This window comes from Cervus elaphus, chromosome 12, assembly GCF_910594005.1.
Source record: "Cervus elaphus chromosome 12, mCerEla1.1, whole genome shotgun sequence".
Classification (NCBI taxonomy): domain Eukaryota; kingdom Metazoa; phylum Chordata; class Mammalia; order Artiodactyla; family Cervidae; genus Cervus; species Cervus elaphus.
This window is the reverse complement of record NC_057826.1, coordinates 63805349-63823422: the sequence shown is the minus strand read 5'-3', so window position 1 is coordinate 63823422 and position 18074 is coordinate 63805349. Positions and strand designations below refer to the sequence as shown.

The window sequence follows — 18074 nt, the reverse complement described above, 5'->3', positions numbered from 1 at the left end:
GGCAAATTCCTGACACAAGAAAAAAGAATTGCCTCGAGTTTCCTCATGGCAGTCAGGATGACACCAGCTCCCAGCCTGCTCATTTCTCCAACGTTGCTCATCGGTTGACTGCCACACAGGAGTGAACTGCATTTTCCCTCTTCTCACTTCCCTTCCCGCCTTTCCAGTTCTAACAGGTCCTTGTTGTCTCTCTCCACTCTGGTTTTGCCCCCAGTCCCCTCTCTGAGGGTACTACCTTCCCAGCTCCCCCCTAACCAGGGGAGCTCTGAAGGAGGGGAAGAAATGAGTGCAGGAGACATAGGTGTCTCTGGTCCTTCAAGCCCTCAAGGATACCCCTTACACAAACACCCAGGCTCCTCCAAACCTCTGTGCCCCAGAGAAGGTAGCCATGTGGCTTCCCAGGTTCTCCACAGAGGACTTAAATATTCAGACTTCTGTATTTCCTTTTTTCTCTTACTCCTTCATTTCTTCCACTTTTCCTCCCTCCTCCCACTCTTTCTTCCACTCAATCTTTCTTCATCCATCTTCCCTAGGGAGTTTCCCTTTTCTTCTTTGCTGAAGGTGCCCACTGTCTCTCTGAACCCTTCTTTTCTCTCCTCCTGGGCCATTCTTGAATTCTAGATGAAGGGAGATAAGGAAAGGAGATAAGAGTTCCTTTCTGTCTTCATCAGCTCAGAGGCCATTCTTCTGAGGGCCGTATCCCCACAGGTCCCCCAGTAATCTCTAGGCATCATAATCCCCAGTGAGAGATTCTCATGGCATTTGGAGAAAAAACAGGAAATGTTGTGAAATGCTGAGTTCTAACACAAAGCAGCCTTTGCAGCTCCGTTGACCACTAACACGCAAAGTGGCCAAAGATCTACCACAACGATGCTACTGATGAGCACGCTGTGGTGTGTGAGCTCCTTCTCCAACATCAGAACCTTCGTCCCAGTTTCACAGCCACAACTCTGTGGGTCAGGTGAGGTTTACCTACATCTACAAGTAAGAAAACGGACTTGGAACGGTGACTAGACTGCCTAAAATCGCATCTGGAGTGTGGTGAACCTGAGGCTGGCTCTTTCTCCCGCGCACACTAAAATTATTCTTACCATTACGAGATATCACATCTTTCATTTTATTCTCACAGCATTCCTGTGAGGAGGACAAGAACCCTGTCAAGAAAAATCAGCAGTTCAAGGAGGAGGAATGACTTACTTCCAGTCCCACATTAGACTCCAAGCACCAAACTCCAAAAGGAAAGGAGGAACAAGAACTCGCCGCCCCACCCCAGCCTCCCCCAGCCCAGCCTCCCCCAGCCAGCAGCCTGGGATGCTCCCCGGGTCTCAGCCAGGAAAACGTGGAGATCCAGGCCCCGCCCCCTGACCTTGTACTCTGCCAGCCTCAGGGATAGGGAGTGGGGAAAGCCTCAGCTCGTTCCCAAGACACAGTCCCCACTTGGGCACACGCCCTGGGGTGAGGCTTCCTGGGGAAGCCGAAGGCCTTGAACTCCGCGCCGAAGAGGGGGGAAAAGCCCCCCGAGACCTGGACGCCTTAGCCCAGAATGGGTTCACCGAGGAAAGGAGCCCGAGGGGACCGGGTGCCACAGCCAAAGCTGGACCAGCTCCACCCCCGCGGGGTCAGGGCCCTTGGAATTGCCCTGGAGGAATTCCTGAAGCAATCCCTGTGGAGTTGGGGTGTCGAGCGCGGCGTGGGGCGGAGCAATCCTTCCGATCTTCCCGAGCGAAGGTGGGCACTGAGAGGCCGCGAGGGCCAGGCCCGGGTTTTCTGTATATCCAGGAGGCCTGGGCTTCCCGGCCACCCCCGGAGCAACAGGGAGCCTTCGCGACTGGGCAGGAGCCCAGGAAGGCCCGCGCTTTCTCTGAAAGTGAAAGGAGTGGGCGGGGGGCGCGGCCGAGGCGGGGCCCAGGCGGGCTGCGGCGCAGGCTCCGCCTCGGGGCAGTCTCGAGCCGGGGGCGCCGAGCGTCTCCAGTGCCCGCCGCGCCGCGGGCTGGTGGGCTCCGCCGCGGCTCTGTTACCGGGAAATGACCCTGCCCGGGGGCCCGACGGGCATGGCGCGGCCGGGAGGCGCGGGGCCCTGCAGCCCTGGGCTGGAGCGGGCCCCGCGCCGAAGCGTCGGGGAGCTGCGCCTGCTTTTCGAGGCGCGCTGCGCTGCGGTCGCTGCTGCCGCCGCCGCCGGGCAGCCCCGGGCTCGCGGGGCCAAGCGGCGCGGGGGACAGGTCCCCAATGGGCTTCCGCGGGCTCCCCCTGCCCCAGTGATCCCGCAGCTGACTGTGACTGCCGAGGAGCCGGACGTGCCCCCGGCCAGCCCCGGGCCGCCCGAGCCGGAGGGTAACTGGCTCCCGGCCGTGGGTTCGTCGCACCTGCAGCAGCCGCGCCGCCTCTCCACCTCGTCGCTCTCCTCCACTGGCTCCTCGTCGCTGCCCGAGGACTCGGAGGACGATCTTCTGAGCGACAGCGAGAGCCGGAGCCGCGGCAACGTGCAGCTGGAAGCGGGCGAGGACGTGGGTCAGGTACGGGCCGCGGGGCGGGGCCGGAGCGGGGACCTGCTTGGAGCTCTCTGCCGACCAACTCCCGCCCTAAGCTCCCTCCCCCGAGAGTCCCCTTCTCCCTCTTTAGGCAGTGGGGTCGGTGGGAGGCGCCGGTCCAACCCTTCGCCTTGACAGTTTTTACTCCAGTTCTACAGGCGAGTCGCGACCCGGGCTCTGGGGCGTCTGAGAGAGTGAGGAATCCCCGAGGCCGGCCACGGGGACCGGTGGGGCGGCGGGGCAGCGTGACTTGCCAGCCATGAGATGGCTGGAGGGATCGGAGGGGCTTAGCGTTGCCCGGCGAACTCTCGCCGAGACCGGAGGACGAGCCTCCCTCTCTGTCGCCCCCTCTCCCGCGCCGCGGCCCCACCCCCGCCGTTGCCACGGTTTCCCTCTCCTGAGTGGGAGTGGAGCCGAGCTCCAGGCTCCGCTCGCGAACTGCTGCCGTCTGCTCCCGGCGCCCGCACCAGGCTTGGACGCGGGGAAGGGAGGGGCGCGGGACAGCGAGCTTAGGCAGGCAGCGGAACGCTGCCCTCCTCCGCTTTACTGCTCCTAATTCTGGCCGGGGAGGGTGGGGGGAGGTAAACTGAGGCTGAGAGGGTGGGACCAGCCTGCCGATCTCCGCCCCCGGTAGCCTGGATGTTCTGGGGCCAGGTTTGACCCTTTGATAACCCAGGCTAGGGTGCGGTGCAGTCATTCCCCGTGCCTGCCCCTCCGGGTCGTGCCGCGCCCAGGATAGCCGTTCTGTCCCCCTTGTTTTAATCAAGGCCAAATACTTTAAATAACTATCCGCGGTCAACGAGAAGGAGTTGCTCTAGATCCACGTTATGCAAGTGTCCCTGGAGTTGAGGGAGAGGCGGAGGGCGCTCTCAGGCTCTGGTGGCTGGGGGCTTGCCCAGAAGGGCGGTGAGAGCAGCGGACGTGCGCCGGGGCGGCCGGGCCTGCGGAACCTAGGCTCCCCCCGCGCTCGGACTGGACAAGGCGCGAGAGTCACTGTAATGGCTTGCAGTGGCTCCGTGATTCACTTACCCCTGAGACTTACATTATCCTCAAGGCGACGTGGTTTGTGACACAAGAGGGAAAAGGAAAAAGTCTCATAGAGCAGGAACCCACCCCGACACCAGGCAGAGGGTGCGGAGAGTCCCTCTCTCCTCCCCGGGGGTAAGGGTACCTCTGACACCTGACATTTCTGGTGTAACCCTGGTCCCAGAAAGGAGGCGGTGCCGCCCGAGGGTTTCTAAGGCGGTGATGAGGGGCAGTGAAAGGACTCCTCCCTCCCCACCCCCGAAAATCCAGAGCAGTAACTGTGGGCCCAACGCTTCCCCCGTTCAAATCTCTGAGAGCTGTAAGGTGGGCGCTGGAGGCAGGGCGCCACGAGGGCAGCCCCCGGCTTCACTCTTCCTCCTAAAGGCGGAGGAGGACCTGCGGCCCAGGACTGCTTACTACGTAGGCAGGCCAGCTGGGGTCTAGACTCCGGGGACCAGTTGCAGCTGTGCCCTGGGCGTCTTCGGCTGGCCTCTCCCACTCTGGGCCTCCCTGTCACCCGGCGCGGCAGGCGCTGGAGCAGATGGCCGTGGAGGGCCCTTCCAGCTCCAAGGCTGCGAGTACCAGGCCTTCCCAACCCCCAGCCCGCCGGGGCCTCCCCGAAGGCAAACAGCCACGGCGGTGGCAGATAAGCCAGGAGCTGTTGACAGAGGCCGCCTGCGTCCGCGTGGAAGGGCCCGGCTCGGACTTTGCCTCGCGGAGCGGCACAGCGCGCCCGCCTAGGCTGCCTTTAGGGCTTCCCCAGGCAGGAAGCAGAGCCCATAGGTTGGCTGACCGTGAAGGATGCGCCTGGGAGAAGGGTGCTGCGGCAGCACCCCTCAACTCTCAGCTCTCCAGCCCCTTTCAACTCCGGCCTGGGTGGAAAATGTGAATAGCAGGAAGTCTTTGTGAGGCTTGTACATCCTTCACCTTTTCTTTCTAGAAGCCGTACACTGTGCCCAGAGCCTGGAGCTGGGCTCCCCCTCAAGGCGGTTGGGACTGGGCAGCCTGCCTCCTTCCTGCTTCCTTTCCTACGGTAGAGGGAAGAGTCACCGGGAAGAAAAACCATACAGGCCAAGAGAGGAGTTGGGGGCCTGTCCCCAAGGGCAGCTGGCATGACATTCTTAGGCCTTGTCTGCCTCTTAAAACAATTTTGGGGGTGTTGCTCTAGCAGAAGAGAGGTTGTTTGACTCTTGTTCATTTGATTCTCTTCTCTCAGTGCTCCAGGATGGGTAAGGAGACCTGGATGCGATCCTGTCCTGGGCCCAGAACTCCCACACTTCACTTTTCACTAATTATAGAGCAGAATTTAGGTTAACAGACTTCCTTTTTAAAAAGCAAATGCCCCTGGGAGGGTGAAGTCGTGGGTCACTTATACCTTGGTGCAAATCATTTTATAAATTTAAACTGATTGTTCTCACCACCACCACGAGTGCTTATTTGATAAAGTATTGGGAACATGGCAAGGGGGTTGGGCTGGTAGAGAGCTTTAGCCAGAGTCTGGATGGCTGGAGGTAGGGCATGGAAGTCAGGAAGAGGGGAGATGAATACCAAAGACAAAGAAAGCAAAGGACTTCTGGCAGAAGATACACAGAGTGTCTGGTGTGATACAAGAAGCCGGAATCCTCAGGGCTTCTAAATAGAGCTCAGACAAAGGAGGGTCTGAGGCTAGTATTCAGCTAAGCTCTGCCCAGAGAGAGATGCTCCCTGTCCAGCCTCATGGGTGAAGAATTATCAGAGAGTTTTCCTATGACTTCATCAAAGACTCTCACATGGTCAGCTCTCCTGAGCTTTTTGTCCCAAGGTGTCTGGGCAGCCTCTTGCTGTGCGATGCTTTCTCAGACTTCTATTCGCCTGGCCAGGCGATGGGGTTTTAACCCTTTTTTCAGCCAGGTTTCACTCTGTAACATAATAAATCTGCTTTCTGATATTCACACAATAAAAGCCTTACCTGCTCAAAAATATCTTCCCTGCTGTTGTTCATGTGCCAAAATCCCCACCCACTCGCCAAAGAATGATTCCCCAAGAACCATTCTGGATATATGCATCTTTCTATATGCATTATGTTCCCTGGGGGAGGTAGCTCCCTAGATGAAGATGGCAGAATTCCATGATGCTTGCATCAACTCCTTCTATATCTGACCCTATCCATTACTGGCAGAGGAACTAAATCCTGTCATTACCAACCAACCTCAGAAGGTGGCTGGGAGGGCTCAAATGGCATAATGGGTTTGAAAGCCTTCTGTAACCCACATGGCTGGAAACAACCTTAGTCTTTGCCGCTCTTGGCTGATATGATCTCACAAAACTGGGGTGGGGAGAATGGAGAGATAACCTGATGTTATCTCAGTTTGGGAGCAAGTCAATGCTATATTATCACACATCAATCAAGAGGCAGTAGCCCAGGACTGCAGGTACTAAATCCTCTTCTACCAGGTCCACCTTTCACCTTCCAGCCTCACTCACTGCTCCTACATGATTGCAGAAGAAAGGACGATGCAGTTCTCCCATCTCACCTAACCCAAGGCTAATTCCATCTTCTACTGGGGTAGCTATGGAACTAGATGAACCCTATAATGAAGTCCATTCTGGCCCCACTGTCCCCCAAAATTCTGCCAGTAAGTCCCTAAAGCTTCCTGAAGCCCCACCACTAAACCCATCCCTTTGGATAAACTAAAGGTGTCCAGCCAATAGAGAGGGGTCCCCAGGCAGATCTCAATGTTTCCCCAGAGTTCAAAACACACCATCTTGTGGCTGCAAATTGCTTCATCTTGTACAAAGCTCTTTTTCATGCAGGGTCCATTTGACCTCTGGAACCTGCTGGAACAACTGGAACATAGGGGTGGGTTTTGAACTTGAGCTTAGGGCACAGACTGGGAGACCAGCTGGAAGCAGGGACAGCAGGAACGTTAACTCTTTGAACTTTGATTGCCTTCTGTAAAATGGCAGTAGTTACCATCTCAGGCACTTATTGTACATGTGCAGCAGCATCATGAATTTCAAACAGTGTGGGGGAAGAGGGTATAGGATGTGCCACTCAATGTACCTGGCACATACATCCTCCTGGAATTTTATTTGAGGATTTGGAGGTGGGAGAGTTTTATAATAAAACTTGGATTTATTATGCAGCATAATGCAAACCTTGTATGTATTTAAAGAGTGAAAAGGGGAGTTTTGAAAGAGATGTCATGCTTCTAGTGGGCTGCTTCTGGCTACACCCCCAGATCCCTGGGGATTGGACACGTGATCACACCCTACTGTGCCATGTAGGGACTTCAGGAGGAAAGCAGGAGCAATGCTGTCTGTTGGAGATGAGAAGCCTGGCGTGCAGTGGGCGGTCAGTAAATGGTGGCTTGTGTTACAGCAACAGCTAGGTCCGGAGGAAACAGGCTCACACAGATGAAATTCTCACTTGAGTTCACTCAGCTAGAAAGTGACAGAGCCAAGATTGGAAGCAACTTCGGACTCCCCCTCCAGTACTCTGTCACTGACTCCCATCTCCTCCCCATGAAAAGCAGTTTTATAGTCAGCAGCTTCCTCTGCTTAAGCCTCCACCCTAGTTCTCCCTCTCACGCTAGTGAACTGAGTGAGAGCTGGATTCCTGGGTTCCAGCCCTGTGGAGGCACACACATGTCATTCCTCTAAAAGGCAGGCGCCCTGGAAGGAGGCAGCAGACACACTCAGGTCTGAGCAAACCTGTGCACTCCAGTGGGCAGACACAGGAGTGATGAACTTGGTGTGGGAAGAGGAAAGGTTCAGAGTATCAGATGATCTCAGACTCGACGCAATGGTCAAGAGGCAAGAGGTACACCAAAATCTCAATTCCCCTCTCAGTTTCATCTAAGATGACAGACCATCCTCTCTGTATTCCATTTTCAAAACTCAGGTTTCTGGGTCCAGGTTGGGGCACCCTGGCCTTATCAACTGGTAGGGAGTGAGATGGCATCCAAGGATAGGAAGAGGGCCTTGGGGAGCACCAAGCCATTCTTTCTTCAGGCCCTACCAGGCTGGCCTCCCTGCCCTGGGCCTGTGTAATGATTTGTTTCCATGTTTGTCTTTTTCCCCAAATGAGAGGAACCAATGGTCCCAAGTATTAAATGATAATCCAGATTTGTGCAGGCAGTGGTCCACGCCAAGGAAGGGGCAGGGGGTGGGTGGTGTCACACTCAAGTCTCATTTACTACTACTCACAACACGCTGGTGGGAGTGGTTATTTCCCCATTTTACAGATTAAGAAACTGAACTCAGAGGCTTCTCAAGCTCCAGAATATCCCAAGGCACTGGTAAAAGTGCAATGCTCAGAATTTCCCTGTGGTAGACCTGAAAATCTGCAATTTTTTTTTTTTTTTAACATCACGAGACTGTCTTCCTCACAAAAGTCCTAAAACCTCGACGAGCAGTTCAGTAACCTGTCCATGCAGCTGTGGAGCAGCAGAACTGAGCTTTCTGACGCTAAGGTTGGGGCTCTTTTCAGCACACTGGATATCTGTCATCTCCAGGTGCTTGTCTCAGGGTCCGCCACACAGGCTCACGATAAACTTCCCTGAGTGAACGAGCCGCTGAAGCTCCAGGCAGGAGCTGCTCAGGGTAGGGTGGGACGGGGCGAGACCATGTTCCAGAGGAAGGAGGGCTTGTGTACCGCTGAGACGCTGACTGGCAGACCGGGGTCGTGTCGCTTTCAGAAAAGCCACTGGCAGAAGATCCGGACCATGGTGAACCTGCCGGTCATGAGCCCTTTCAAGAAGCGCTACGCCTGGGTGCAGCTGGCGGGGCACACGGGTGAGCACGGGGCCGTGGCGGGTGCCGGGGGCGGAGGCCGGGAGGAAGGAACTTAGGCGGCACTGACCAGGGTCTGCCCTCAGGGAGTTTCAAGGCAGCCGGCACCAGCGGACTGATCCTCAAGCGCAGCTCGGAGCCAGAGCGCTACTGCTTGGCGCGGCTCATGGCGGATGCGCTACGCGGCTGCGTGCCCGCCTTCCACGGCGTGGTGGAGCGCGACGGCGAGAGCTACCTGCAGTTGCAGGACTTGCTCGACGGCTTCGATGGGCCCTGCGTACTAGACTGCAAGATGGGCGTCAGGTACGCGTGCTCCGCGGGGCGGCTGGAAACCAGTAAAGGGCCCAGGGCGGGAACGAGCGCTCTACGCGTGCCCAAGGCAGTGCTCGACGAGGTCCGGGTGTGTGCCCGCTCACGCCGCGCCGCTGCCTGCGCCTTCGTAGGACTTACCTGGAAGAGGAGCTGACCAAAGCCCGCGAACGGCCCAAGCTGCGGAAGGACATGTACAAGAAGATGCTGGCGGTCGACCCTGAGGCACCCACCGAGGAGGAGCATGCGCAGCGCGCGGTCACCAAGCCGCGCTACATGCAGTGGCGAGAAGGCATCAGCTCCAGCACCACTCTCGGCTTCCGCATCGAGGGCATCAAGGTGGGCCAGGCCCGCGTCGCTTTGTACTTCCCGGGCCCTTCCTCCGCCCCAGCCCCACTGTGCGGTGTCTGCCCTCCGTGTTGACCTCCCACCCCGACTGCCCCCGGAAGAGGCACCCTCTGGCGGCCGTCTCGCCGTCCCTGGCATTCAACGTCCGGGGAGGTACCGCTGCTCTAGCCAGATCCTCTCCCTTTGGGCGCACACGTGGCCCCTGACGATTTCTGCCCACCTTCTACAGAAAGCCGACGGCTCCTGCAGCACCGACTTCAAGACCACGCGAAGCCGGGAGCAGGTGATCCGAGTCTTTGAGGAATTTGTGCAAGGGGATGCGGAAGTGCTGGTGAGCGTGGGATCCCAGGACCCTGAGATGCTGGGGAGCCTCATACCGAGGGGTGCCCCCAGGTCAGGTCATCTGACGCAACATCCTTCCCTACGTAACCGGCATCCCAGTGTTTATCGCACTGAGCTGTTATTGCTTTACAACAATTCTGGGCTGCAAGCCACGTGGGGGCCTGCGCCTTCCTCACCATGGTATTTGCCAAGCCAAGCATGCATCGTGGCGTTCTTCATAATCTCATAATCGCAGAGGTTCAGTTGGTATTTAATTTGTCCTCCTCTTCTCCACCCTCTCCAGAGGAGGTATCTGAACCGCCTGCAGCAGATCCGGGACACTCTGGAAGTCTCTGAGTTCTTTAGGAGGCACGAGGTAAGAGGGGCAGGCTCACATGTCTGTGGTCTGTCAGGGAAGAGGGTGGAGGGCTTCTCCGGATTAGAGCCATAGCCTGACGGTGGGGGACTCGCAGGTGATCGGCAGCTCGCTCCTCTTCGTGCATGATCACTGCCATCGCGCTGGCGTGTGGCTCATCGATTTTGGCAAGACCACGCCTCTCCCTGACGGCCAGACCCTGGACCACCGGCGGCCCTGGGAAGAGGGCAACCGAGAGGACGGCTACTTGCTGGGGCTGGACAATCTCATTGGCATCCTGGCCAGCCTAGCCGAGAGATGAGGCTGGGCCCCTGTCCCTGCTGACCTGAGGGTCTGACAGATGGAGCTCCGCCTGCGTCCCCACCATGCATGCAGGCAAGAGAGACTGAAACCCCGCGATGCGGGGCAGTGCATACGGCCCTGTAGGGACAAGTGCCAACCACTGTGGGACACACTGCACGCGCAGGGCCTGGCCCCCTACAAGCCCCAGTGTTCCTAGAGCCGATGACACTAATTAAGCGGGGGAGGGAGGAGGAGAGTGGGGTAAGTGGCTTCTTCTTCAGCCCAGCTCTTCTGAGGGGGCTCCATACCTCTCCAGAGAAGCCAGATAAAGAACTTTGTTTCACAGGCACTAGAGCTATTGGTCTGAACTCCCACACTACAATGGACTCCCCTTCCCAATAAAAACTCAAAGACACCAGCTTTGACTCTGGCTTCATCCCCTCCTTCCCTCTGGTCCCTTCTTTCTTGGCTCCCTGGCATCTGTCAGGTGCACTCAGATCACTGTGGTCTATGAGAAGAGCTCTTTTTTAGAGGCATGTGTAGCGTTGGGAGCTGCCCAGGTGGAGGATGCTAATGGGGTAAGGGCAATCCAGAGAAATGCAGAAGGCAATTTCAATTCCCCACCTACACCTTGTGGGTGGGGGTGACCTCTAGTCCCAAGTATCAAAGGCTGGGAGTGGCCAGGCTCTTGCCCAGGAGGCCTGAGACTGGTTTCCAGGATGGAGAGTTCAGTGGTGCCAGGCTAGCCCTGAGACAGGCCCAGAAATGCAGCACAGACTGCAGGGGACAGAGGCTACATGGGACACAAGCCACCTAGAAGCCTGGGGAGGAGTGCAGGGAGGGACTGTCACCATCAGTGCTAGAGTCCTCATCCTTAGGACCCTGTGGCACCCAGGAACCACAGGTGAGATTCCAAAGGTTCCAAGGTTGGTTACTCCTGGATTCGGGGGACTTGAGGCCAAAGGGCAGCTGGGGACCAAGGAGGCTCCCTCCCAAGTTTTTCAACCTCCCCAGACTCAGTTCCTGGGCCTGTGGAGATCTTAGGCCCCCCCAGAGACCGGCTCCCCAGCCCCTTCCTCCTCCAGGATGGGTTAATTCCATTGAAAGGGGTGAATTTAGCACAACAGGGTTCTTTAATAGGAAGGTAGAGGAGTAGGGGCTCATAGTGTTGTTTTATGGTTTCCCTCCTGGTCCCCAAGTCCAGGATGGTTGGGGCAGGTCAGGTGGTACACCTGAGTGCTGTACTGAAGATGCTCCAAGATGCTGGCAAAACGAGGACAAAGTTCAGCTGATGCTTTCAACACTGAGTCATGATACACTTACTGGGGAAAGGAGTTCATTGCCAACCCTGGCAGTGAAAAACCTCCCCCTCAAGACAACACTCCATACTCACACTGAGAGGGTCATCCATCCCCCACCCTCCTGCCCCATGACACAGTCAGCACCTCCTGACTGGTGCACCCAGGGTAGGGTATATAGCCCAGTGAGATCTCCCAGAGCAGCATTTAAAGACCTGCATCACATGTGGTGGGAACCGAGTACAGTGGAGCCCATCAGGAACAGCTTCCCTTTCTCTCACATGAGGTGACCCAAGGTAGTGGAGTGCATGTTATCACCAGGAGTCTGTCTTGGATGTAAAGATGCCCTCCAGGGAGGCTTCTGGGGGCCCCCCGCAGAGCCTGGGCCCCCCCCCCTTGTGGTAATAACTGGCCCTACAAGAGGGAGGAAGGGAGTGATGAGCTCTTCAAATGGTCTGAAGGTGCTAGTAAACTCCCTTGGAGCACCACATGCCCAGGTCCTACACCTGTAGATATTGCTTGCATGCAGAAGTCTCCAATCTTGGCCACTTGGCTGAATCCAGTGCAGCTCAGAAGGCAGTTCCTCGTGGCCCAGCAGAGTCAGGCAAAAAATCACTGCCAGAACTCCAGCCTTGATCTTTTCTTTAAAAGGGCTATTCCTTGGGGAGGGAGCAGGATGGGCAGTCCCCAGGGCTAGATCACTTGCGACCTGTGGATGAAGTGATTTTCTTCCAGGTAGTGGCAACCCTCGGCTATGTCCCGACCAGCTGGAGGAGGTCTTGCATGGCCAGAGGTGATGGCTGGGCCTGGGTCAGGCAGAACGCACATCAGACCATACAGGTTTGGGGACCCATGAACAGGTCTTTACCTGACTCAGGAAACCCTTCATGTCCCCCTCCAGACACCAACTCCAGCAGAATTAGGCCAGAGGTAGCCCTGATGCACTCACAGTATTCTGATGTTCTGATGGCTGAACTCGCTGAGTCGGTGGTGCACATACCCCATCACCAGCAGGGAGAGGAACCATGCTCTAGGCTCCACAAGGCTGGAGAGGAGCTCTGTGTCCCTAGAGCTGCTACCTCCCAGCCCCAGGGTGAAGAGAAGCTATTTCTGCAGGCGGGTCTGGGTGCCTCCCTCCCACTTGCACCCCCGCCCCTGGCCCCAGGTGCGCCCCATGATGAGCGCCTCGGTGAGGAAATCCAGCCCATCCTGTGGACAGCAGAGTTCTGGCAGAGTCTAGTCAGGAAGAGAGGCTTCCCTGGTGGCTCGGCTGGTAAAGAATCTGCCCGCAATGTGCTAGACCTGGGTTCGATCCCTGGATTGGGAAGATCCCCTGGAGAAGGAAAAGGCTACCCACTCCAGTATTCTGGCCTGGAGAATTCCATGGCCTATCCATGGGGTCACAAAGAGTCAGACGTGACTGAGCGACTTTCACTAGGGAGGAAGACAACAGAGCTCCTGAGCACCCTGGACATTTCAAGAGGGTGGGCTGACCCTATCTCCAGCCATGACTCCTTTGTCAGAGACCCTTCTCTTCTACTCTGTCAAAAGCCCCACCCCTCTCACCTTGATAGTCACCTGCAGGAGGCTGGGGTCCCCAGAAAGCCAATTACCAGTCCCTCATAGGCCTCTCCAAAGACACCACGGGCCAGGGCTCTGCAGAAAGGCAGATTGAAAGGGAGTGGGTGGTTAGGTCTGGGGAAGGGTTCTTGAGGGTCTAGAGCCTCCTTTACCTCCCCTATCCCCCTGCTCACCCTCCATATGCCCAACTGGCCCTCTCTGGGGGTCTGATCTCTCTGCATCATGGCATGTCCCCAAGGACAAGCTCTGCAGGGGTGACGGTGACCAGGGCAGAGTCAGGGCAGAAGAAAGGGCAGGTGTGGGGTAAGGCGGTGGGGTGGGATTCTGTGCTAAGTCTTCCCTTAGGTCCCTGCAGATGCTCTGGGGTGAAGATAATCCTTATGCCAAAGGAATCATATTTAGGGTCCCTACCATCCCAGAACTGGGATGATAGCTGACTTTGCCAGGTTATTTCCCCTTTTGGGGCTTCTCTGACCTCCATCTCCTCTATACAAGGGGTTTGGATGAGATGCTTACTGGGATCCATAATTCACCACAGCAGGGAGCAGGATGGAGGCTGGGGATTCAGAGTGCATTAGGCTCTCAGAAGGAGGGAGAGGATTCAGCTGAGCAGAATGAAATTGGCTGAGAAAACCTCCATAAGCCCTGGGGGCAGCATCCAGGACTAGGCTGGGCCAAGCCTCACCTGGAAGTAGTAGGGGTTGGGGATTGTCCTCATGGTGGAGATATGAAGCTTGCTGATCTGGAGCTCAAGGCCAGGTAGCCTCATCCACCATGGGTCAACATCGAAATCAGATTGATTATATTCTTTGCAGCCAAAGATGGAGAAGCTCTATACAGTCAGCAAAAACAAGACCGGGAGCTGACTGTGGCTCAGATCATAAACTCCTTATTGCCAAATTCAGACTTAAATCGAATAAAGTAGGGAAAACCACTAGACCATTCAGGTATGACCTAAATCAAATCCCTTATGACTATACAGTGGAAGTGAGAAATAGATTTAAGGGACTAGATCTGATAGAGTGCCTGATGAACTATGGATGGAGGTTCATGACATTGTACAGGAGACAGGGAAAAGATATGAAAAAAAGCAAAATGGCTGTCTGAGGAGGCCTTACAAATAGCTGTGAAAAGAAGAGAAGCAAAAAGCAAAGGAGAAAAGGAAAGATAGTCCCATCTGAATGCAGAGTTTCAAAGAATAGCAAGGAGAGATTAAAAAAACAAAAAAAAGCCTTCCTCAGCGATCAGTGCAAAGAAATAGAGGAAAACAACAGAATGGGAAAGACTAGAGATATCTTCAAGAAAATTAGAGATACCAAGGGAACATTTCATGCAAAGATGGGCTCCATAAAGGACAGAAATGGTATGGACCTAACAGAAGCAGAATATATTAAGAAGAGGTGGCAAGAATACATGGAAGAACTGTACAAAAAAGATCTTCACAATCCAGATAATCATGATGGTGTGATCACTCACCTGGAGCCAGACATCCTGGAATGTGAAGTCAAGTGGGCCTTAGAAAGCATCACTGTGAACAAAGCTAGTGGAGGTGATGGAATTCCAGTTGAGCTATTTCAAATCCTGAAAGATGATGCTGTGATAATGCTGCACTCAATATGCCAGCAAATTTGGAATCAACTATCTGCCCCTGGAACCCCACAGAAGCCTGTTGGCTCAGTGAAGAAATCAGCCATGACTGCTGGGTGCTCTGTGCCCAGAATCAGGACCCCACACACCGTAGGAAGGCTCAGTGTCAAGACCACCACCACAGCCACCATCAGAATCAAAGGGCCTGAGGGGGTGGGCAGGTTTGCCAGTGGGAAACTCCTCTCTTTCCCTCTACCCCAACTTTTAGTAATGCCTCTAGACTCAGCTCGAGTGTTCGCTTTTCCATGATGCTTTCCTCACTTATCCTAAATGAATGCAACTGCTCCCTCCTCATCACCCCTAAGACACTTTACACCTCCCATGGCAACTGTCACTACAAGATATATGTAGATATCTAGATATAAATATAGACATATATAGAGACAGTGATCAGTATCTCCCCTACCACTCTAGACCACTAGACTACATGCTCTGTGAAGGTAGAGCAAGCACTGGTACACCTCTAATCCCCTGCCCAACACCCAGCCCAGTGCCTGGCACACAGCAGATATCCTTCCCAGTGCCCTACTGCTCCTCCCCTCCTATGGTCCCACGAGTCCAGACCTCAGACACAGGCAGGACATACCCATGCAGGTGACATTATCCGCAGCCAGCTCAATGCCCTCTGGGCACATGCAGTTGGCCAATTAGAGCTCGGCCTGGCATTGGCAGATCTTCAAAAGGCAAAGACAGCAAATGTGGTCTAGTCGAATCTCCACCTCTCCGTGACTCTCCATGACAATGAGTAAAAGAACTGATATTGCTGGGTGAGGGTGGGGGGCGTATGTACTTTTTCCAGTTTTGTGGTTAATTTTAGCCCTGAACTTTGGAATGAGGAGCAATGCCAGGCATTTAGGGAGGGTGGGAGAGTTTGGGGGGACTTCTGTCAAGCTTGTATGCTTCCTTTTCTGGGATTCTTGAGCTTGCAGGTTGTTGAAGAGAATTCAGAGCAAGAGATAATTTGACAAGCAGATCAGAATGCCCCCATGCTGGCATCACAAGTGACAGCCCAGCTCCCAAGTATTCCTGAGTTGTGCAAGACTGGGTAGTTCACAGGGCAGAGCTGGTGGTCCGGGCTGAGGAAAAGGGCTATACCAGGCTGAAAGGTGGGGTGTAGGGGCCAATACCTGCCAGAAGCTGCAGGCAGAACTCACTGTTGGGGTGTATGACAAAAACTGCACTTTCCTCATCAGTCCAGGGAATGTCAGTCTCTGAGGCATCACTCCCTGCCAGAAACTGAGATAGAGCGTTTGGCTATGAAATGGGGGAAGGAAGAGGAGCACACGGCTCCTCACAGATGGGAAGCTGGCTTATACAGCAGGGAAGCCGGAGTCTCCCCGTGGAAACCCCAGTGTGGCCTTGTCTACATTCACATCACAGTACCAGTGCTGCCAGATGGCAGGTGGGAGCTGAGGGGCCAGAGACGTGGGAAGAAATAATAGCTGGAATCTGAAAGCCTGGTTCAGGTTGGCTGGCTCCTTGTCTGTCTGAACCTCTCTAATCCCATGTTCTCAACTATAAAATGGAAGAGGCCCAACCCACACGTTCCATTTCTGCAATAATGGAGATAATGTGTATAAAGTACTTAGGAACAGTACTGCCCAGACAGACAGGAAGGCTCTGTTTCTTTATAGCAGTGGTTTCCAAACTCTGGAGTGTATAAGAATCACTTAGAGACTTGACTAAAACACAGATAACGGGACCCTCCCCTAAACTTCTGATTCAGGAGGTTGGAGGGAGGCTGAGAATTTGTATACCTAGCAACTTAGGTGGTGCTAATGGCTCAGCAACCACGCTCTGAGAACTGCTGACTAAACTGCCCCCGCCTTTCTGCCTCTCAGCTCAGCTTGCTAGTGCAGCAAGCTCTAAGTTCCCGGGACTACTACAGATCAAGGATGGGACCTGTTGTGCTGACAAAGATCCTGGATGTAAAAGAAAATCGAGGGAGTCCAGTCTGCACGTGTGCTTTGCAACTTACCCGACCTCCTTTTCTGATATTTATTACTCTACCTGCTCTGGCCTGGAAGGCGGGCTCAACACTTGTCCCAACTGTCTTCCAAGGGACTAGGTCTGTCCTTAAGGCTGTAACCTCACGTCACTCTCAGGGCTGCCCCAGTGCCCTCCCCAAGGGTGCAGCTAACCGCTGCCGCTGCCCCTCACGGTCGCGGCCCCCGCCGCCTCTCGCGAAGCCGCCGGCTGCCACCCAGCCAAGCTTAGCCCCGACCTCCACGTTGCCCTGGCTGCCCCCACCCCTTCCTCTCTGACCCGCCGGCGGGAGCTGTAGGGGACACACGACGTTCAGCCTCCCCCTGCACCTGCCGAGAGACACGGGGTGGCTGGCCGCGGGGACTGGAAGCACGCCCTCCCGTCCTCGCAGCCTGCGCCCTCACCTGCCTCCCCGCCTCTCCAGCTGCTCCTGGGCGCCACCGAGCGGCTATCTAGTTTCTGGGCGGTGGTCTGAGCCCCCCTCGGTCCTGCCGCTTCAAGGACGCCCGACTGCCTCCTGCGGCCGCCACCAGCAGCGGCCTCGGCTCACCCTTGCGCAGCCACGCGGCAGCGACATACAGGCGCGCGCCCTCCAGCCGTCGAATGAGAAGCCGGGCGCTGGGCGAGGGCTCGCGCCCCAGGGACTAGAGTAAATGTAGGGGCTCGCAGTCAGGCCCAGGGCTTTGGGGACGCCAAGGAGATCCTGTGGGTGCGCGCTCGGTGGGAAGGACCCCAACGCCTAGCTCTGGAGACCGGGGCAGCCCGCGCCGAGGGAAGCACGAACCGGAAAGACGCAGGTGGCACCCCCACCACCTCCGCCGCCTCCTGCCTAGCGCCAGGACCCTGGGACCCCTTCGATCCCATTCGTTGCCGCCCTCTCCTCAGCGGCTCCGAAACTCTCCCACCGGCGTCCGGAGCTGCAATTGGTGGAGGCCCGGGCCCTCCCCTCCCAGTGCTGAGGTCTGAACCCCAAGAAACGCCCCTCCCTCTACCCCAGCTCCTGCTCTGGGGCGCTTGAGCCGCTCTGCTTCCTTCCAGACAGGCCTCCTCTCCCTAAGACTGCTCTCCCGCAACCAAGGGAGAAGACGGCAGAGACGAAGATTCCATGTGCCAGTGATAGATGGTTCTTGGCACCTTTGCTGCCCGAGGCGCCATGGGCTGAGATCCTGCGGAATGAGGGCTCTGAGTCCCTGGTCCTTGACCATTGGTCCTCGGCCTGCCCGCCTAAGGTAGAGATTAGTGATGGAGGAGGTTCCAGAAGTTCTTATCTGAGGGACTTAGGGGATGTAGTGTATTTTGAAGGAATGGGGAGACTAGGTATGCACACCATAAAATTAGATTTTGCACTTATTTCAAGAGGCTTAATGGAGATGGTGAGGGAGGCTCAAGCCACCTCTTGCAGCAGCCATTGGTTATGAACACTCCTCTTGGCAGGAACAGGCTCCTGGGTATAGCTAACTTGGTGGCAACTATTGCCACCCCTTCCAGGGTTTGGCTGGAAGAAGGGACAAAGCTGCTTGTCACTGCGGGATACACCAAGACTCAAAGTGGAGCACAGGTACCCTTAGTTCCCCAGACCACAGAACCTCAGATTTGCAG

General features: G+C 55.8%; 2 protein-coding genes across 2 annotated transcripts; one reads left to right on the top strand and one right to left on the bottom strand.

Moving 5' to 3' along the window:
- The first annotated feature begins 1377 nt into the window (after positions 1-1377).
- ITPKA (inositol-trisphosphate 3-kinase A) lies at positions 1378-10383 on the top strand. Its single transcript, XM_043920952.1, has 7 exons — positions 1378-2513; positions 8234-8330; positions 8414-8630; positions 8771-8975; positions 9214-9315; positions 9610-9681; positions 9779-10383. The coding sequence occupies exons 1-7, from the start codon at positions 2025-2027 to the stop codon at positions 9980-9982; spliced, it is 1386 nt and encodes a 461-aa protein (XP_043776887.1). The 5' UTR covers positions 1378-2024; the 3' UTR covers positions 9983-10383.
- A 393-nt stretch (positions 10384-10776) lies between these two features.
- LTK (leukocyte receptor tyrosine kinase) lies at positions 10777-13611 on the bottom strand. The gene is given in 14 exon segments (XM_043921076.1): positions 10777-11094; positions 11196-11263; positions 11266-11285; positions 11344-11473; positions 11575-11675; positions 11768-11789; positions 11792-11876; positions 11964-12025; positions 12028-12067; positions 12100-12156; positions 12158-12217; positions 12219-12240; positions 12433-12497; positions 13528-13611. Coding segments are annotated over 14 exon segments (1134 nt in total).
- Positions 13612-18074: the final 4463 nt, after the last annotated feature.